Raw genomic sequence first — 22748 nt, forward strand, 5'->3', positions numbered from 1 at the left:
TTGAGGTGTGTGAGGAAGTCATCCAGTTTTTCTTTGCCGTGTGGCCAGATTACAAAGGTGTCATCTACGTATCTGAGCCAGAGTTTGGGTTTGTGGTTGGATTTTTCTAGAGCGAGGGTTTCAGACATGATTACCAACTTAATCCGAAGAGAGACACCCACAAAAAGCCAAGACAGAGAACAAGAAAATGGCAAAGCCCTCCTCCCATACTTAAAAGGGACCACAGACAGAATCAGCAACATCCTCCAAAAACACAACATCAAAACAGCATTCTACACAGACAGAAAAATATCCACCATCCTAAGAAACCCCAAAGACATAATTGGGTTAGAAAACCAAGGAGTATACGAAATCCCATGCACCACCTGCCCCACCACATACATCGGACAGAACAACAGAAGAATAAGTGCACGCATTGAAGAGCACAGGAACTCACTCAGAAAGGGAGAACAAACTTCATCCCTGTTCCAACACTTCAAAGCCACGGGTCATGAAATTGATTTTAAAAAAACCAGAACTATCGCCAAAATTGAACATTTTAACAACAGAATAATCAGAGAAGCCATCGAGATAGAAAAACACCCCCACAGCGAGATGATACCTCTCGCCTACCAGCCATTTGGAAACCCGCCTTGATTGACAGACGAGTCCCAACCACCAAGAACGATACCAGACCCAAACTCATGATAACATCACATGACATCACCACCACACAACCATTCAAAAAGCAAATCCGAACCCACAACGATAACGACACACAACCACAAAACAGAAACCTAACTACAGCTGCAACATCAGCCACTTTAAACCCCTCCAAACCACACAATAAGCAAACTGACTCCCACTATAAAAACATGGCACCACCACAAACACGGAGCCGAACAAAAGCAGCACAACTCACCAGTTCAGGTCTAAGGCTGGCAGCTGAGACCAGCCCTTCCACTCAAAACACATCCCCACCCAATCAGAACACAGCCCCCATTCAAAACACACTCCCACCCAATCAGAACACAATTAACCCCCCACCCACAGACCACACCCCTCTGGCAGTTTTAAAAAAAAGAAAAAACACCCACTACCACACACTTCTCCCAGAAGAACGAAGCTGAAGCCACCAGCCTGAGGATGACGGATGAGATTTCGTCGAAACGTCGCCCTGATACCTCCAATTCTACGTGGGAAAAAACCCGAATGACCAAAGACCTACATACAAACACCCACGAAAACCTCAGAAAACTATATATATATGTAAATTTTTTTAGACTGCTAACAAAGAATTAAAGGGAGACTGATATGCATTTCAAAACCTATTTGTTTTCATCAGTCAGCCATACCCTGACTGTCAAGATGGAAACCTAATTACTATACTCTGTTCATGAGAATTCCCTCTCATTACTAATGTTGTTGTTTGGAAAATTTAGGAATTGGAAGGAGATAGTGAAAACCAAGGGCAATGACACAGAGCATGTTCATTTGTTAGCAATGAGTTTTGATATTCTCTTTGCAATAAAGAGATATGGGCATACTCAAAATTATCTTAGGAACTTGATGTCTGCCTAAACAAAATGTTTGAATTAAAGATGAGATCAAAGGATTCCTAGGTCCTTTCCTTTTTATTTTAACATTTTAACTTTAAAGGAAATCAAAGATACTTCATAAATAACTTTTCTTTTCCTTCATAATTCAGTCATTAATTTTATATTGCTTAATAGTTGCAGGATAGGGAAACAAAAGGCAAATGCTTTATACTTTTATACAAAACACAGCTTACTTTACTGTTTAAAATATATCTGCAATGGAGCAGTTTCGTTTGAAGCAGAGCTAAAATATCAACAAGCACAACCAACTAGATAATGAGAAGGAGCCTCTTTTGACCTAAATTTTTGTTTTCTTTCTATGATGAATTTGGCTTTATATGATTAAAATCATGCACAATTCAGTTTTAGTGAAGATGGGAAATGGCAGATGCCAAGAGTGCATTAAACATTAGTCACACCAGAAATGTAGCTGCTGCTCAAAATGGCAACCCAATATAGAGTTGTTCATCTTGCCATGGATAATTATTGTGGTTTTTGTTCTCAGTGCATATCACTGATTTCTAAGGGAAAAGTATTTTTGTCTGATTTTTCCAGCAGATAGATTTATACTTTTCTGCATATATGAAAGCTACCTACCTTCCTTCCTTCCTTCCTTCCTTCCTTCCTTCCTTCCTTCCTTCCTTCCTTCCTTCCTTCCTTCCTTCCTTCCTTCCTCTGTGAATCAGCAACAAATGCTCTTAATGTTCTTGGAGTGCCCATGCTGCTCCATCCAGATATTCTCCAAGGGCATCTCCATGTAGAGTTCATTGTAGTAGTCCAATTTGGCAGGAGTGATTCTTAGCAGGGCTTGCTGATTCAGGAACAGGCAGACTGACACACAAGACAAAACTGTGCAAATTCCCTCCTAGTCATTATTGCCACCTGCTTATTGAATAGGAGTGATGAATCAAAGAGAACGACTGGGTTGCATCCTGGGTCTGTCTAAAGGTAAAGGTAACGGTTCCCCCGCACGTGCGTGCTAGTCGTTTCCGACTCTAGGGGCCGGTACTCATCTCCGTTTCAAAGCCGAAGAGCCAGCGCTTGTCCGAGGATGTCTCCGTGGTCATGTGGCCGGCATGACTAGACGCCGAAGGCGCACGGAATGCTGTTACCTTCCCACCGTAGTGGTCCCTATTTTTCTACTTGCATTTTTATGTGCTTTCGAACTGCTAGGTTGGCAGAAGCTGGGACGAGTAACAGACGCTCACTCTGTTACGCGGCACTCGGGATTCGACCTGCCAAACTGCCGACCTTCTTATTGACAGGCTCAGCATCCTAACCCACTGAGCCACCGCGTCCCTTGGGTCTGTCTAATATTCCCTTAATCTCCTTAGAACCTCATGTCCAAATTTAATTTATAGCCATTGAATGGGATTCAGACCGTGCCAATCATATGACCTTGTCTCTAGGAAGTAGCCATCGTTTTTCTAATGACATTCCTTGATCCTTGATTCCATTCCTTGATTCCATTACTAGTCCATTTCCCACTTTTCATCCTCCATTTGCATCATATGTTCAAAATATTTGAATTTCTAGCTGTTGATCATTTTCTCAAAGGAGCAGTTAGCCCAACCACTTTTGTTTTTGTCTAGAACCAATCAATTAGTTCTTCTTAAAGTCCAGGGTATACATCTATCCTCTAATTCTGGCTAAATGTCTCCCATTTGATTCAATTTCTTCCAATTAGTGCCATGTTTACTTTGCCTGTATTATAAACAGATTTGGAGATTAATTGTTTCCTGCCTTACTCCACCACCACCACCACCACTTTGTTTTATTCTGAAGCATTTTACAGCATTTCTCCAAATTCAGTTCTTACAGTAGTTTCTCATTCAAGATATTTCTGAATGAAATATTGAATGTACATCCATAATCTTAATATATTCCAGATTCTGGCATGATCTACATGATCAAAGGCCTTGCTGTATCAATAAACAAAGGTTACCCAGCTAAAGCTAGATATCTGATATCATGGCCTTCTGCCCATTCATTTATCTTTTCTCTCATCAACTATGGATGTTTTATTCTGTGCAAGATCTTATTCAAAACACTGTATGCATGAGAAGTACTGCAATGGTTCAGTTAGATTCTTCCTTCTCGTGCAACTCCCTTCTTTAGCATAGATATATGTTGTTGTTGTTGTTGTTGTTAGTTGCGAAGTCGTGTCCGACCCATCGCGACCCTATGGACAATGTTCTTCCAGGCCTTCCTGTCCTCTACCATCTTCTGGAGTCCATCTAGGCTCACGCCTACTGCTTCAGTGACTCCATCCAGCCACCTCATTCTCTGTCATCCCCTTCTTCTATTGCCCTCAATCTTTCCCAGCATTAGGCTCTTCTCCAGTGAGTCCTTCCTTCTCATTAGGTGGCCAAAGTATTTGAGTTTTAGCTTCAGGATCTGGCCTTCTAAAGAGCAGTCAGGGTTGATCTCCTCTAGGACTGACCGGTTTGATCGCCTTGCAGTCCAAGGAACTCGCAGGAGTCTTCTCCAGCACCATAGTTCAAAGGCCTCAATTCTTTGGCGCTCAGCCTTTCTTATGGTCCAGCTTTCACTGCCATACATTGCAACTGGGAAGACCATAGCCTTTGCTATATGCATTTTTGTTGACAGGGTGATGTCTCTGCTTTTTAGGTGTGCTGTCTAGATTTGCCATGGTTTTGATCTTTTCCAGTCTCTAACCCATTGTTATGTTGTTTCTGCTGTTTTCAGTCTTGGTTCTTTATTTATACAATATTTCCCTTCTGTTTTTCTAAGCCACCAAGACTCATGAAAATGAGACGGGTGGTCATATATAAATGTATTATATTTCATCTCAACCTGCTACTGTTCTTTGTGATAGTTCTTCTATTGCCAATTGTGCCATTGTGTTTTCTAGTGGAAACAAGTTCCCGAATACTGAATACAGTATTTCTCTGAAAACCTCTTAAAAAACAGTTCTGTGAAAAAATGCTTTTGCCTGCCTACAGTTCAATTTGTAAAAAGTTTCGTCTCCCATTTCTAAAAGTCTTTCCCTAACCTAACTGAATTTCCTCTATTAAATCTCTCCCATTATTATTCTTCTTGAGTACTCTGGTGTTTGTAAATTTTTCTTTAAATTCCGTAGTCTTCTTTTTCTTCCTTTTCTCTGTTTGCTGACATTCTTAGCTATTGTATGTTTTCTTGTTTTTTCTTGGCTGACATTAAACAAGTGTGTGCGCTCACTCATCATGTCTAAGAATTGTGCAAATTCTGACCTTTATTTCATATTCCCACTTGATGTCATTTACTTAGAGGCCCAAAAGAAAGAAGGAGGTAAAACACAATGACATCAGTGTAAGGTGTGTTTTTTTTTGACACACCTTCCTCCTCTGATTTCCCCACAACAACAACCCTGTGAGGTGAGTTGGGCTAACTACTTAACAACATTCTGCACAGATTTGATTATATCACTTAGCGATATTGGATTTCCTTAAAAATGCATTAGTGCAGAATGGCATAAACATTTTTAAAATGTGTTTTACATTCATTATTGCTAAAAAGGACTTCCTGTCATTTGTTATTTTATCCAGGCAAATTCTAATCCACTCAGAGAACCATAAGATGATTTATATAGCTAAGCAATAAAACAAGTCAATTTATCCCCTTATACTTTTTTCCTTGCTTTCTTTCATTCCACATTCTTAAGAACTATATGAGTTCTGGAAAATTCTCAACGTAGTACTTTGGGGGAAAATTTAAGGTGTTTTTCTCCCAACTGCTTTTATCTAGTAGATTTCAATATCTTTGTCCAAATTATGCAGAAATCATAGCTCACCTTCATTCCTAGTCATAAACATGGGAGTGTTATTTTTCCTATACAGGTAGTCCTCGAATTACAACCACAGTTGGACCCAACATTTCTGTTGATAAGTGAGGCATTTGTTAAGTGGGTTTTGCCCTATTTTACGAGCTTTCTTGTTGTTAAGTGAATCACTGCAGTTGTTAATTTAGTAACACGGTTGTTAAGTGAATCTCACTTCCCCCATTGACTTTGCTCGTCAGAAGGTTACGAAAGGTGCTTCTATGATGCTGGGACACGGTAACCATTATAAATACTATAGGTTGCCCAGCATACAAATTTTGATCACATGACCATGAGGATGCTGCAACGGTCATAAATGTGAAAAACAATCATAAGTCACTTTTTTCAGTCCCATTGTAACTTTGAACAATCACTAAATGAATGGTTGTAAGTTGAGGACTCCCTGTATTGGTACAATAATAATAAAACATATTTTTGAAAGTACAGCATTGAATACAGCAATGACCTCCAAGGTCCCTTCCAACTTTTTTTTAATTATTATTATTATTGTTGTTGTTGTTGTAATATAAACTTGATTAAAATATGTACCATTGTTTAATTACTACAGCATGGAACAATAATGAAAATGCTATTGGAACTGATCAGATTATTTCAACTACAAACAGGGCACGTAGAGTAATGTTATTAAAAATTTTCATAATAGAAAATACAAATGAAAATAAATACCATAGGAAAATGGGAAGGGGGAGAAGAAAGGTATAGATAGAGTGGGAAAGAAATAAACATCAGCTTCCAACTTTTTTCAACACAGTAAAATACAGAATAAAATTTCAGTGTCATGTTTTTACTTTACCAACTTAACAAATACCGGCCATTTCTATAATAACAAATCAGCAAAACCCAATGTCAAGAGTTTGGTTTTTTTTTCTACCTTAAGCACAATGTCCAGAAGCAGTTTCCAAGAGGAAACAAACCTTTTCTCTGATTAAAGCAAGCAGTTTTGCCATTTCCTCTACCTCCATCACTTTTCTTTTCCCATCCATTTTTCTATGGTGGAGACTGGAATATCTTTCGATTTCTGGGCGTATAAAATTCTCACCACAGTCAACGTAACAAAATTCCAGATCTTTTTTTCCAACTCCCCATCTACTAATCCATAGAGGTAGCCCTTTTGAAATAGGATTGTTCTGCTCAGCCTCATCATCCTTTGGGAAATATCCCTTGTTTTGTCATAAGGGTCTTGCGTTAACTGTCTGCAACTGAACATATGGAAATGAGCTAGGTTTCTCCAAATAATGGTACATATCTATCCAGCATCCTAATTACCTGGTCCATTTCTTGCTGGAAATATATTGTTAACTTTGCTTTGATTTGACTTAATTTATGAAGTTAATAGCTGTACAGATCACAAATGTAAATAAATGGGGTTTTTTGTTGTTATTGTTTTGGAGGCAAGTATTAAAAGCAGATGATGTAGCAATCTCAATTTGGTTAAGTATTTTGAAATGAGGGACCTAAAACCCTTTTGTGAATCACAGAGGAAAGGAGGTTGCAAATATGATAAACAACTTTAGCTCACCAGAGAGAGGGCAAAGAGGGAGATTGAATGTGAATTGTCCTTTTAGTTTGACTAATCAATTATTTTTCTCTTGACTGTTAGCAATGAGGATGCATTTAACCAGATGGCTGTAGCTCCTTTTCCATTACCCTCTTGCACCCAGTCTTCCAATGAGGTAAGAATGCTTTCCAACGTATTTTAAATGAGAACAATTAATCATAATTAGCTTTATATAATCCCAACATGTATGTAATTAAATCCTAACAGTAAGCATTAGAAATATCCTTTGGCTACAGGACGAACAGTTACTAAGTGGTGTAATCAATGAACGAACATTTCCACAATGTAAGTTAAGAGCTATTAAAAACAGAGATGAATTGGATAGAAAACTTGCATTTGTGATATTATATTGTCCAAGAAAAGTAAGTCCAAATTATTTCATTTGATAGTAGAAATATCTTAAAACTGATATTTAGGCAAAGTTTCTTTTGGAGTTAAAATGTACTTTTCCTCAGTCTTAGGAACGCAGACAGACACAGACAGACAGTAAGCTACCCAGAATGGGCAGCCATAATAAATGTTAATAATGATAAATAATAATAGCATGCAATATAAGTATTCAAAATTGGTATGACTAGGTTATGTACATTCACAAAAATAACTTCATTGCTAAATATGGTCCAACTTTATTTCTATAGATTTTTTGTGAAGATATCCCATATTGTATTATTAATAAGAACTGGATATCTTTTAAATTCAGGCAGTCTTTGGGTTATGACCATAACTGGAACTGGAAAATCTGTCACTAAGTGATGTGGTTGTAAAGCACAACATCATGTGATCATAACATTTAGTGATGGCTGTCCCAGTTGCCATTGTAACTCCAGGACTGTGTAGGTCATTCAGGAAGAAGCAGGAATCCCAGACTGGCAGGTGATAGCTATGGCCAGGCAGTTGCCATGGATGGCAAGGGAGTGCTGTGGGCAGGTGCTATAGAACACGGGTAGATGAAAAAGGAGAAGTAGAAGAAGCAACTTGTGGCCGCCTGCGGACTTCTCCATCAACTTGGCTTGTGGGAAGCCAGCAGAAAACGTCAGAAATCCTGATCATGTGACAACAGCTTGCTGTGATTTTGTTATCATGAGCTTGGTACTGAGCACCCAGACTGTAAGCACATGACTGCAGGGAAGCTGCAATGTCCATAACTCCAAGGACCAGTCATAAGTCCCCCTTGTCAAGCATCATCATAACTTTGAGTGGTCGTAACTCAAGGACTGTCTGCATGAAACTATAGCTGCTGCCTTATCCAGACTGAGACGAACCTGGGGCTTCTTAAAGCCAGTTTCTACACCAAGCACAATTCTCTGATATCATGCATTACAGAAGACTATAGTATTCTATTGGATCAGATGTTCATTTGCTATTTAACCAGCAATCACAGTTTGAAGAAGCAAAAATATGTGCAAAACTGCAGCTTTTCTGTTGGCAGCTGGAGAAAGCTACTAGCACTCTTTCATGCCAGCAGGCAGAGAGGATGAAAAAAAAAAGCAGAGCAGCAGTGCAAACAGTGAGGAGGGAGCCAAGAAAAAAGCAACTGTGCAATGTGGTTGTGGGAGAAGATGACAAAAGACAGAGTAGTGGCAGCAAAATGGATGAAGGTGGCTGAAAGTGTTGACAGCACTCTCCTGAATCTATCTCTGAGCACATTATCTAAGGTCTCCTTATACTTGGAATCCTACATAGAAGGATAAAACACCCAGACGCAAACTGAGCAATGTGACATACGCAATACAATGCAGCAAGTCATGTACAGATCTGTACAACGGAGGAACAAAACAATCACTTCATAAACACATGGCACAACATAGGAGAACAAACCAGTCAAGACAAGATTCAGGCCCAGAATTTTCAGGAGCCCATAGCGATGGATATCTGGGAAAAGATATGGGTCAGAAATGTGAAATTTACACAGGCACAAAATTTAAGACAGAATTTTTATAAGATGTTTTATAGATGGCATTTAGATCCAAAAAAAATTAGCATGTATGTATCCGAATTATCAACCTAAATGTTGGAGGTATGGTTGTGAGGATGCAACCTATTATCATATATGGTGGACTTGTAAAAAAGTTAAAGCTTTTTGGATTAAAATTTGGTGGAATATGCAGAAGATATTTAAGAAAAAGATAAGGTTTTCTCCACAGTTATTTCTGTTGGGTATTACTACAGATTGTACTGTTATAGATACTAAATTGATGTTAAATTTAATTACGGCAGCAAGACTCTTGGTAGCGCAATATTGGAAGAAGGAGGAACTGCCTACTATAGAAGAGTGGACTTTAAAAGTTTCAAACCTGGCGGAAATGGCAAAGATTTCAGCATATTTGAAAGAACACTCGCAACAGAGATATATTTTGGAATGGAGAAGATGGATCGATTATATTCAGAATAAATATGGGACTAGAAAGTTTCATTTAGTATATGAATAAGTATTAGTATTATATGATGTATTATCAATTAGTTATTATTTAGTTATGTTAAGAGGAGTTAAAGTGTGATAGAATCTAAAGTGTATTTTTTTAGTTGGTTAGCATATTTTAGCTTAAGTTGCTTAAAGTTTATACCCTGTATTCAGCTCTGGGAAGTCAGGGGGGAGGGGAAGGGAGGGGAAGTGGGGGGGAGGGGGAGGGAGGGAGTTTATGTTTTTAAAAATGTATTTTAAAACTTTTCAATTAAAAAAAAGATTCAGCAGTCCATCTGCATTTGAAAGACAAAAATCACTCTTTTGAAGACAGCAAAATCCACATTCTGGACAGAGAGGAGCACTGATTTAAAAGAGCGGTCAAAGAGGCTTGCTAAAATAAAGATCGAACAGCCCTCTCTCAACAGAGGGATACTGCACCGCCTAACTCCTATTTACTACACAATCTACACAGAGAAAGCAGATAAACATCCAAGTAGCCTCAATGGCTCTCAGAATGAATGCAAATGACCAGATGACTGCAAGGAATATAAATCTTCCATCCTCCACCATTCAGTCAGAACTGAAAACCTTCTTGGATAAGAAGTGAAATGTTTTCAAGGAAAAACAAAAGTCCTCTTGAAAAACCACATTTGGGGCAATCATGACCTAGATCGGGGCTTTTCAACCTTTTCATAGATTGTACCACTTTTAGGACATGAAAATATTTGGGTGCCACCAGTGCTTAGCAAGGTGTCAAAAACTTGATGACTAAAAAAAAGGGGGGGGGATTTTGAGTTTTACTGATTAGATTCATTTGTTGTTATAGAAATGGTTAGTTTATAATATTATGGAAAAGTAAAAAGTTGAGGTTCAATGTTAATGCTTCCTTCTACTGAAACAGAGGAACTCTGTTCTTTTTCCCTTCTCCCCCTCACATTCCCCCCCTTTTTCCTCCCCACTGTGTCCTACTATTTGCTTTTGTATTTTTGTATTTTATTCTATAATCTAATAAAATATTGCAGACTGTAGAACAAAAGAAAAAAGTACCAGTTTTAATTTCTTTGGTGGCTGTTCCTTTGCTGAATCACTTTTCCTTTGCACTGACAGATGTATGATGAATTTATCCATGTTTATTAATATGCACCACTACCAGCTAATTCAGGGGTCTTCAAACTTGGCACTTTTAAGACTTGTGGACTTCAACTCCCAGAATTCCTCAGCCCTCATGGCTGGTTGAGGAATTCTGGGAGTTGAAGTCCACAGGTCTTAAAGTTTCAAAGTTTGTAGACTCCTGAGCTAGCTGGTTGGTCCTTCTGAGCTCTTCCACAGTGTAGTAAGAATGCAACCCCCCCACCCCCAATCCCTTCCCTGTATCCTTAAAGACACAGTAATCAAGTGCAAAGCAAGAAAATAAAGAAACACAGACTCCGGTTTTTTTCCTCTTTAAGCTGCCTCAGGCGTGTCACGTGTCACAATGTTGCAATCCAAGACAGAAAGGCTCTGGCAATTGTGAAAAGCTTTAGCTTTAAATTAAGCCAGTTTACCTTCAAAGAAAGCTTTCTAAAAACCACAGACAGACTCAAACTAATATTACATTTGTTTAAAGGGATTAAACCTTTCCTGCTGTCTTTTGTCCCCTTCCCCCTCCCAAACCACATTCTTTTATAGCCTCTCCTCTCTTCCCCCCCTTTTTTCTTCAGTTCACCTCTATCTCCAAGCTGCTTCTGGAAATGCCAATCAGCTGGAGCCAATCTGCCGAGCCCAGACAGTCCTGCAGCTGCAGCTTCCTCTCCCTCAGGCTTGGCTTGCTTAGGCTCATTCCCCTCCCCTGCTACACTTGGCTAGCAATCATGTACTACCTGCCATGTGACAAAGTACCACAAGTGGTATGCGTACCACCAGTTGAAAAGCCCTGCCCTAGAGTACAATTCATCTGATGCTGGAAATTTAAAGTAATTCAAGAGCCAGTTTTGGAGACTGAATTCTCCTTCACAAAGCCAGCTAAGTGATCTTGGGCCAGTCACTTTCTCTCAGCCCTAGAGAAGAGGTAACAGCACACCATTTCTGAAATCTTGCCAAGAGAATTTCAGGAACTTGTCCATGTTGTCGCTTAGAATCAAAACTGACTTGAAGTCATGCATGCAAGAATACACACACACAAACATGTTCTAATATACAAAGAGCAGGGTGAAAAAGCAGGACTAACGTTTGAGGCTGATAGAAAATAAATCTCTCTCAACATTAAATGTACAGCCTGTCAGTAGCCTTCTTTGAAAAATGAACAGAAATGCCGCCTACATCTCTAGGATCTTCAACTTCCTCCTGAGATTTCCATAGTCCTTGGTGATAAGCTTTCGCATTATTATTCGTCTCGAACAAGTATGAGCAGAAATGGATTATAATCAGTAAGCCTGATATGACTTGAAAATTCTTTTACTTCATCCCTGAACCTTGCTCCTAGTGAATGAATGTACCATTTCTTTGCATTACTTAAAATAGGATGCTTTTCTGGATTTGTGTAGCACCTAAACATTAAGATTATACATGTGGTGATATTCAGTACGTCAAAAGAGGAAAATGTTAAACAGTAATACTGACAGTATTAGTATGGAACCAGGGTTTTACTTGGCTAACAATAGCCATTAAAATTAATCCTTCATTTTTCCATATCAAATAGAAATAGTAATATGGTTGTTTAGTTATACTGTTAAATGATGATGATGATGATGGTGATGATGATGATGATGATGGAAGGGATCTCGGAGGTCATCTCATCCAACCCCCTTCTCAGGCAGCAAACCGTATAGCATTTCAGACAAACGGCTGTCCATTTAAAAACTTCCAGTGTTGGAGCATTCACAGATTCTGGAGGCAGATTGTTCCACTGATTAATTGTTCTAAATTAGGGGTGTCAAACTCGCCACGTCACATGACATGTTGTGACGTATTGCAACTTTTTTCCCATTTCTGGAGCTGGGGTAAGCATGGTTTTGGCATGACGCATCTGGCCCGTGGGCCGGCAGTTTGACACCCCTGTTCTAAACTCTCAGGAAATTTCCCCTTAGTTCTAGGTTGCTTCTCTCTTTGGTTAGTTTCCATCCATTGCTTCTTGTCCTGCCTTCAGATACTTTGGAGAATAGCTTGACTCCTTCTTTGTGGCAACCCCTGAGACATTGGAACACTGCTGTCATGTCCCCCTTCATCCTTCTCTTCATTAAACTAGACATACCCAATACCAGCAAATGTTCCTTATGTGTTTTAGCCTCCAGTCCCCTTATCATCTTTCTTGCTCTTCTCTGTACTCTTTCTAGAGTCTCACATCTTTTTTACATCGTGGTGACCAAAACTGAATGCAGTATTCCAAGTGTGGCCTTACCAAGGCATTGTAAAGTGGTATTAACACTTCACATGATCTTGATTCTATCCCTCTGTTAATGCAGCCTAGCACTGTGTAGGCTTTTTTGGCAGCTGCAGCACACTGCTGGCTCATATTTAAGTGATAATATGTGATGATAATCATTAGACTAGCTTCTAATCATGATATCCTTAAGGTCCTCAAAATAAGTACTATACTTTTAAGATCCTTTCCAAATGGGCAAACAAATTTGAGATGTCAAGCATGGTAACACTTCAATCACTTTGATTGATTGATTGATTGATTGATTGATATATTCAAATGCACGTTACATTCAAACAAATAAAGGTAAAATGGATTAGATCAGGGGTGTCAAACTCAATTTCATTAAGGGCCACATCAGCATTGCAGTTGCCCTCAGGGGGCCGGGTGGGTATGGCCAGGGTGGGCGTGGCCTACTGGGTGGGCATGGCTAGAGTGCATATGGCCTACTGGGTGGGCGTGGCCAGCTCTACATCGTTCGCATCAAGGGTGCCTATGGGGGCCTGGGCAGGAGTGGGACAGATCTGAGGGTCTCTGGCAGAAGGAGGGTCTCTGGGCCAGGGCCAAGGCAGTGGGGGCCGTTCCCTCACTGTTTCCAGGATGGCTTCGCGGGCCACATGAAACCACTTGGCGGGCCGGATCCGGCCCCCGGGCCTTGTGTTTGACATGTCTGGATTAGATCAATACTAGTTTAGTCCAAGGCAAATAAGTGAGGTAAAAAGCTTTACATTTTATATTTATCTTAGAGAATGCTGCAGGTAAAGATTTATAAATTCTTAGTCACAGGACTCTGGCAATGACTAATTGCTTCTGGACTGAAAATCAAATATCAGCTTGTTGCCTCAACAGAAGCAGCAGTATGGCAACTGCAAATGTTCATAAAATTGACCACAATGTATCACAAGCTAATATTTTACAATTTATGTATCCATATTGATTAGGATATCAGCAGCAAAGCTGAAAAACAGGCAATTGAAGATCAGCAGGTTAAGGCAGACCAGCCTCCAGAAAATGTGGGTATTTCAATTCTATTATTTAAATGAAAAAAGAAGTGATTTTATTTATTAGTCATTGTTCAGTTTAATTTTACATATTGACAATTAAAAGAGACACATAAAATAGCCCAAAACATGAGTGTTTCTTACAGCTTTTCATTAGGAGTTTACCTTTAAATAATTCTTCATACATTCATGTAGAGAGAGATATGAAATTGATGTTCCAAAAGTAGACAGATAACTAGAATTGTTCATTCTCCATTCCTGATTCATGTAAATATTACTTGCACAATGGTTTAACTTTTTGTTTAGAATTTCATAGGCGGTTAAACATTCAAATACTTATTTTATTTTTTCTTTTGCCTCTCCCAGCTTCAAAACCAGTTAAAGCAAACAAAGTCTTCCACAGTGAACCCCATCCCCATCAATTTACATGAAATTTCTTTGGCCCCTGAATCATCTTATCCTCCAGAGATAGAATTCAGCAACCGAAGTATGAACCTGTTATTTCCATCTGAAGAAGTATTTTGTGTTAATCCTCAGAATTTAGGGTGGTAATGCTGCTTTTTATTTTTTTTAAAAAATATAGTTTAACTGAGGTAAATGTCTAAAGGCATTTAAGTATTGTTTAAAGTATCACTTCAATTATTGCAACACTGAGCATGTCCTTTTTATTTTCATAGAAATGCAAGCTTTTTTTAAAAAAAATGAAGTTTCCTTTAATGTCTTCTTCTACTTTGTGTTTAATTAAAATTGTCGCCTCAACATGTGGCATGTGTTTTTATACTTTTGGATTTTAAAATAAAAATGGATGGAGAGCATTAAGAACTGAAAAACTGAGTTCTTCGTGTATGCCTTACGTAAACAAATTAATATGGAGAGGGGAGAAAAATCCCTGTTAGTAACAAAACATAAAATCCCAAATGGATTTTAAATAGCAAATGCTTATTCTGCATTTAGTGGCATAGTGATAATAGGACCTATTGCCTAGACAATAAATCAAGAAGCTGTATTGCAAGGGAACAATCTCTGCTCTCTTTTTTGGAAACAACCATTTCAACACAATATTATTTATAAAAATGCCCCTGTTGTACTTCAACTATCTTCCTTCCTTCCTTCCTTCCTTCCTTCCTTCCTTCCTTCCTTCCTTCCTTCCTTCCTTCCTTCCTTCCTTCCTTCCTTCCTTCCTTCCTTGAGCAAACTTAAGTTTTTACAAGAGTCATGTTTCTTTAATCAGATCCATTAAGACATTCTAACTAACATATTCTTCTGCAATGTGTTTACACAATTCTTCCAATTGTATGGAGTAATTCTTTTTATTTTTTGCTGCAGACAACTTTCCACCTCCTCCAGTAGATCCAGCAATGTGCCCAATCATTCCTGGCCAAGAAATGACTATTGAAATATCCAAAGGACGATCAGGTCTGGGACTCAGCATTGTAGGAGGAAAGGACACACCGCTTGTAAGTCATTTGTTCTGAATGGAGAGAGAGTGTGTGTATATAACTGACAGTTTTTACAAATGGCAAATCCTCTCACTTGTGGGATAATAAATTAAAGAAAATAGAAATGTGATCTGAGGACATTAAAGTGGAGAAACAATAATGGCCTTCCTGGAATAGGGAGATTGTAGAGTTAAAATGCACTAATGCTTTTTTGTTAAGAGGGTGGATAAGCGTCAGCTCTTCAAGGTTATCCAGATCAGAAAACAGACTCCAAAAGACAACTAAAAGTCAGTTTTATTGAGATTATATTGACAGTACTTTGCAAGTCTGAGTGTGTTTTTCCTCTCATCCCTCTGAGTCATGGAGGACCCAGCCTGATCTCTTTCTAACATTACCTCTTTTCCCAAGTCTTAAGGAACGCTTCTGCCATTTTATTTTCTAATGGTTTCTGAATATTTTCCTCAAAGCGATCTCCATGATGCTCTACAATCCTTAATTATATCCAACTTACTTAGGCTGATAGAAGAAGAAGCTTTTGGAAGTTAAGGGAATTCTTCTCTACAGATTAGTCCTTGAATGTCCCATGAAATGTTCTTGTTTTATCTTGTGGAAGACCTGGGATTGACATATCTCCTGCCCTGTTGAGTTTTAGACACAACATTGTTATCTGTTTGACATCATAGTCTGTAATGAAGACTGACCTCTTTCTGTTCTAAGTAAGCATTGTTGTACTTCTAATGAAGGCAACCACTGGCAATATTTTGCCTACTTCTTAAATAGGTTCTTAAACCATTCCCCCTCTCTAACTTAATTAGGGCCATAGATTTTATGGAGAAATTCTAAAGCCAGAATTGTCTTCCATTCAATCATCCTGCCTCAAAGAGGACTTAGTTTCACCTTTTAAGGGAGATATCCCATGAGATAGAGCACTGAACTAGGCTTCAGCTGAACAGGTAAGGGGCTGACCAGTCAAGAGGACTTAAGTGACTATATTTGCGATGAAGGGAAAAGGAAACTATAATTTTGCCAACTACGGCTGTTGTAGCAAATAATTACATCACTTTATATATTTTTAATTGTTTTAATTTGAATCTGCAGGTTTTTAGCATGTTAATTGTTCATTTTTAACGATTCATTCTAGTATACTTCTTCGAAAATCATCTAGGATAACTCCAAATGATATACAAATATCTTTGTATAAATGCATGGTGAGTTTAACCTTTGTAGCCACCCAAGATTCTCTCTGAATTTGACTTAATTTATAAAGTTAATAGCTGTACAGATCACAAATGTAAATACATAGAGCCACTATTTAAAATGTTGCTTAATTTTGGTGGCAATTTGTTCATCCAATGTGCTTTAACCTCACCTGTAATTCCAAGAGAAGAGATTTTGAAATATCAATCTTCTTGGTGCATAAGAAAAATTTTCTGTGACCTTTAGAGGACATGCAAACTCTTTCAGCCACTTATAGTTTAATGGTCTTGAAAATTGAAGAGCATACAGTCAATCAATCAATCCCTTCCTGTTATGACACAATCCCAATTTAGTATTTTTTTTCTACTTGGAATCCAACACGTGGATCTTGTTTCTGGTCTCTTTACTCTGAAAATAATGATTTCTGACAGTTTATTTAAAGAAGACTTGTTTTTTTAAACTGTGTTTTATATTCTGCTCTTTGTCCAGGAGCTATCAATACAGTATAATCATTACCAGAGTTGCTTTATTAGTGAAATGGGTGGCACAGAAATGAAAAACATAGATAGATAGATAGATAGATAGATAGATAGATAGATAGATAGATAGATAGATAGATAGATGATAGATAGATTTTTTTTAAAAAAATTGCAAGATACCAATAGGCCTAAGAAGTAGATTACCTGAATTTTGCAACTTAAGCATAATTTTCTTATTCTACCCTCTGCTTACTTAGCATGTTTTGGGAGTGGGGGCAGTGGGGTTAATAAAGCTACCTCATCAAAGCAAAGTTGTTATTTGCTTTACCTTTTTGTCAAGTTTCTTTCTTTTCTGTTTTATTAACACATCTCTAACATTTGCTACAGCATATGATTGCCAGAAATATGTTTAAAAAATATTTAAATCATTAAAATTTAAATTAATTTAATTATATCAAAATAAACCAGGAAATTTTTTATAAGAGTACATTGAAGAAATGCAAATGAATATTGCTATTAAAATGGTAGGTTTCAAGGCTTAAAATTTGAAAGGCTTTGACTATAAAGGCACTAGTATGCAACCTGCAATAGTGGGACCAGATGTAGCTACAAGGTTCAACTAAGCATAAGGCTAATATTAGTGGTTTCCTTGAAACCATTTGATAGTTTGGTATGAAAAATTACATTAAAATGCATATGGATATGCTTTCTTTCAAATTTAAAAAAATGAATATATATATATATATATATATATATATATATATATATATATATATATATATATATATATACATACATACATACATACATACATACATACACACAGCTACATCACATTGCCTATTTTGTTGCAATGGTACTTGGCTATGCATTTGAGTTGTTAATGCTGTTTGTACCTAATGACAATTGCACATGGATCTGTTCTCCCTCCAAGAATGCAAACTTTCACATCCATATATAAATTTTGCCTACCTTTTGATTATTATTGAAACCAAACTACATGGGCTGATCATTTTCCTGGAGCAGAATTAGCACACTGTGAACAGCTCCTCGATTCAGCTTATTAGTTGCAGTTCAGCAAACCCATAATACCACATCTTGGCTTTCCTATGTCTCTTCTAAGTGGGCTCTGGATATAAATATGTCATTGCAACATCGTGTTTCTCTAGGACCATTGAGAAAAATTATGATGATGTAATCAATTAGGTATACTTTCTGCAACAATCTCATTCAGGGTTATCTGCAGAGTGCAGACCCACATGAAAATGAGCAGAGCTTCTATCAAAAAGAATAGAATAGAGATGGAAGGAACCTTGGAGGTCTTCCAGTCCAGCCCCCTGCTCAGGCAGGAGGACCTATACCATCTCAGACAAGTGACTGTCTAGCCTCTTCTTAAAAATCTCCAGTGATGGAGCGCCCACAATTTCTGAAGGCAAGCTGTTCCGCTGCTTAATTGTCCTCACTGTTAGGAACTTTCTCCTTAATTCCAGGTTGCTTCTTTCTTTGATTAGTTTTCAACCATTGTTTCTTGTCCTGCCTTCTGGTGCTTTGGAGAATAATTTGACCCCCTCTTCTTTGTGGCAGCTCTTCAAATACAGGAATACTGTTATTATGTCATCCTATTTCTTCTTTTCTTAAGACTAGCCAAACCCAAGTTCTGCAGCCATTCTTTATTTGTTTTAGTCTTCAGGCCTTTGATCATTTTAGTTGCTCTTCTCTGAACTTTTTCCAAAGTCTCAACATCCTTTTTATAGTATGATGACCAAAATTGGTTGAAGTATTCAGGTGTGGTCTTACTAGGGTTTTATAAAGTGGTGCTAATACTTCACATCATTTTGATTCTATGCCTCTGTTTAAACAACCCAGGATTGTATTAGCTATTTTGGCTGCTGCTACACACTCCTGGCTCATATTCAAGTAATCATCCACTAGGACTCCAAGGTCCCTCTCACAGTTACTGTTTTTGAGTCAGGTCTTGCCTAATCTGTACTTACACCTTTGGTTTTTCCTGCCTAAATGTAAAACTTTGCTTTTCTCCACAGTAAAGTTCATTTTGTTGGATAGGGCCCATTGTTCAAGTTTGTCAAGATCTTTTTGGATCTGAGCTTGTCTTCTGGGATGTTGGCTATTCCTACCAGTTTAGTGGCATTTGCAAATTTGATGAGTTCCCCTTCTATTCCCATATCTAAGTCATTTGTGAAGATATTGAGGAGTACTGGGCCTAAGACAGAGCCTTGTGATACTGTCACACTGTCATTACTACCATCTTGACTTTTTTTTACCCTGAAAAGTTTCTTGAGTACAGGTTCCCCACAGAGCTGTGTCTTGAGTCCATCACTGTTCAAGTTGATGACCCATGACTGTGCCAGATCTGCTACAAATCATATTGTGAAGTATGTGGATAACAGACAGTGGTGTGTCTTATCCAGGACGACAGTGAAGATGCTTATAGGGAAGAGGTGAAGTCTCTGGTGGACTGGTGCAATAAAAATAACCTGGTTCTGAATGTTAATGAAACAAAGGAGATCATTGTAGATTTTAGAAAGAGCCAGCATAGCCATATTCCACTCTGTATCAAGCTGCAGCTGTGGAGGTGGTCAATGGTATTAAGTACCTAGGGGTGCAGATAAGCAACAATCTGACTTGGTCTCTCCACACATCATCCTTAGTGAAGTGTGCAAACCAGCATCTGCATTTCCTGCATCAGATGAGGAGAGCACATCTTTCTCCTTCTGTCCTGGCCACTTTTTACAGAAGTACGATTGAGACCGTCTTAACAAACTGCATTACGGTTTGGTTTGGTGGTAGCAGTGCCTCAGATAGAAAGTCCATACAGAGAGTGGTAAGGACAATTGAGAAGATTATAGGAAGCCCATTTCCTGGTATTCAGGATGCTGCTTATAAGCGCTATGCGCTTAGAGCTCAAAGCACTGTTAGACCCCACACACCCACTTCACGGTCTGTTTTCTGTTGCTCCCTTCTAGGGGGAAGTTTCGAAGTATTTCTAGTAGGATATCAGATTCTGTAACAGCTTTGTTCCCTAAGCCATCCTTCCAGTAAACTCGCAAGATTTGTTTTTCTCGCCATGTATATGTATACATCCGTACTAGACTATGTTGTTTCTCTGGCCCACATTTGTTAAGTGAATCACTGCAGTTGTTAAATTAGTAACATGGTTGTTAAATGAATCTGGCTTCCCCATTGACTTTGCTTGTCAGAAGATCTCAAAAATGGTCACATGACCCCAGGACACCGCAACCGTCATAAATACGAACCAGTTGTCAAGCTTCCAAATATAAATCACGTGACCATGGGGATGCTGCAATGGTCATAAGTGTGGAAAGTGGCCATAAGTCACTTTTTTCTCTGTCATTGTAACTTTGAATGGTTACTAAATGAACTGCTGTAAGTCAAGGACTTACAGTTATGATTTGTGCAACATTAAATCTACATATCTTACTTTAGACTGTACTATAGTTCTTGTCTAAGCTAAGACACACAGATCTTTGATATCTTTGTCTGTTTATTTGAGACGCAATCTGAAAAACCGACTGCTGTACTACTAAAAAAACCCCAACCCATTCTCTAATTTTCTGCCTATGCTGGTTGAATTTTTCATTCCCCCCCCTCTAAAGCGATATCGCTCTGTTAGCATGTGTAAACCATATTTTTGTATCAGTAATTGTAATTTAATTATGCAGCTTCCTGTAAACAGATTGATTCCTAAATCGGCAGTTTGCGGTTCTGTGGTGTTCTGTAAATAAATGGCCACTATAATGTCCCTCAAAACCCAAACAGAGTAATTAGAAATGTGATACGGCAGTGTAACATTTTGCAACAGCATCCTAGTTGTAAATACTGATAACTGCATGGTTTAAAAGAAAAAGCGAAGCTTCGAAACAATCCTTTGATCAAAAGCACTGCTTTAGGGCAAAGCTGTTGTTACTTTCCTCCTTGTCTTTTTCATTTCGTGTCACCTTGCTCTGAGTGACGTAGCACTGCTTCGGGAAAGATGTTTTTTAAATTGAACACATTCTCCTGAACTCCGACTAACTGTTCTGTCTACGATCAATGGCTTTATATCAAAAATAAATTCCAAATGTTATTCTTGAAAGACAGAATGAGTAAGATTCCCTCATCAACATTGGGATTAACTTTTTAGAAGCATCTTTGAGATTTATTTCTGGTTCCCTTTTCTGTGGTCACGCATGTTGGGTCTTTGCAGTAATGCTTTCAAAGAACTTTAGATATTTAATTTTACTATAAATGCAAGTTTGAAAAAAAAAGCTATATATCAATTGTGGAAGTGGAAGTAACAGAAATTGAAGAGAAAAAGGTAGAAAGTTTTGCTACTAGTCATACACTGATAGTTCACTTATGTTCCAAGGGAACAACAAACTGTTTTGTAAATGTTTGTTTCAGAAGAAACAACAAACCGTTTTGTAAATGTTTGTTCTTAGTGTTCCTTTTATGTATCGAAAGATTTAAATTTTCAGTTCCCTTTTTAAGAAATATGTGTACTTTTCTCCTATATCTCTGAAGGATATGAGTGGTTTAGAAATAGAAAGAAAGAGAAAGAAAGAAAGAAAGAAAGAAAGAAAGAAAGAAAGAAAGAAAGAAAGAAAAGAAAGAAAGAAAGAAAGAAAGAAAGAAAGAAAGAAAAAGAAAGAAGAAAGAGAAAGAAAGAAAGAAAGAAAGAAAGAAAGAAAGAAAGAAAGAAAGAAAGAAAGAAAGAAAGAAAGAAAGAAAGAAAGACTTGGCAGATAGTGCTTTGTTCAGATCGTTTAACAAGCTTAGAAAGTAAATACAGCAAATGTAATTTTAATCATATTTCCTAAAGAAACTCAATGGACTTACAGACTGTTGTCTTGTGCTAATGTGCTAGCCTTGCCAAAGATTGTTTCCAGATAAAATTAAGATTTTTTTTTGAGAGAGAGATATAATGATACTTTAATAATGGGGAAATGGAGGCAGATTACTGCTTTCTGAAGACAAGATTCTGATGTCTTTGGAAGGGTAAAAGGACATCTGTTTATATATATGAGAATAATTGCTAATTTTGACTGGACTATGTACCTGATTGTTGAAGGAAAAGTCTTCATCATGGTTCAGTCCAAGCTGGGGATAAACAACATGGCGACTGCTTTAAGAAGAAGGTTATAGTTTATTGAAGAGGAAAACCAGACAGAAAGATGGTTCTAGCAGAAAAAGGACTGAGCACATATAGGGAATGGGTTTTTATACCCTCTGGAGCCTTTTGTTTGGAGTTATTTCCTGTTTCAGGCTTTGTATTTCCTGTGTCATGTATTCTGACCTGAGTCTGGGTGTGCCTTTCTGGTATTCTTGATGGTGGTAGGTCAATCCTATTATGTCCAAAGGTCATATCCTGCTTCCCTGGGGCTGGGGCATATAGATTTTAGGTGTCTTTTTCTTCTTAATCTCCCAGCTGGGGGCCTGCAACCAACCTGGATTTACATCTGCATTTGTACAGAATTGGTTTCTGCTTGGGGAAGGGAGACCTGGGGCTACTAAGAACACTGAGCATTCTTTCCTGCCTCTTCAAGATCCTTTGAGGAAATATATTTCCTTCTCTTGGCTGGGGGGGGGGGGTTGACTTCCCACGTGATAGTAAAATATTTTTAAAAGAGATTATCCAATTTTATTTTGAATTGTCTGAACCGGGTCTTAAAAGGAGGAACAACTCACTTAACAAACTGCTTTGCTTATCAAAATAAATTTTGGGCTCATTTCTTTTCATAAGTCAAGGACTACTTGTATACCTGTCCCAGACCTTTGAATGCCTTCTCAGAGTGCCCGAAATAAGTGAATCATGGCTACAAGGAGGCCCTTCTCAG

The 22748-nt window shown here is 38.1% G+C and overlaps 1 protein-coding gene across 1 annotated transcript in view; it reads left to right on the top strand.

Annotated features, from left to right (window-relative positions):
* PATJ (PATJ crumbs cell polarity complex component) overlaps nt 1-22748 on the top strand; it is a 168411-nt gene that overhangs the window by 122521 nt on the left and 23142 nt on the right. Inside the window, exons 31-34 of the mRNA XM_083359895.1 lie at nt 7019-7091; nt 13719-13790; nt 14145-14265; nt 15105-15235. Of these exons, the coding sequence (XP_083216021.1) occupies nt 7019-7091; nt 13719-13790; nt 14145-14265; nt 15105-15235 (397 nt within the window). The remainder of the gene's footprint in view (nt 1-7018; nt 7092-13718; nt 13791-14144; nt 14266-15104; nt 15236-22748) is intronic.

The sequence above is a fragment of the Vipera ursinii genome (genome assembly GCF_947247035.1).
Source record: "Vipera ursinii genome assembly, chromosome: 3".
Lineage (NCBI taxonomy): Eukaryota > Metazoa > Chordata > Lepidosauria > Squamata > Viperidae > Vipera > Vipera ursinii.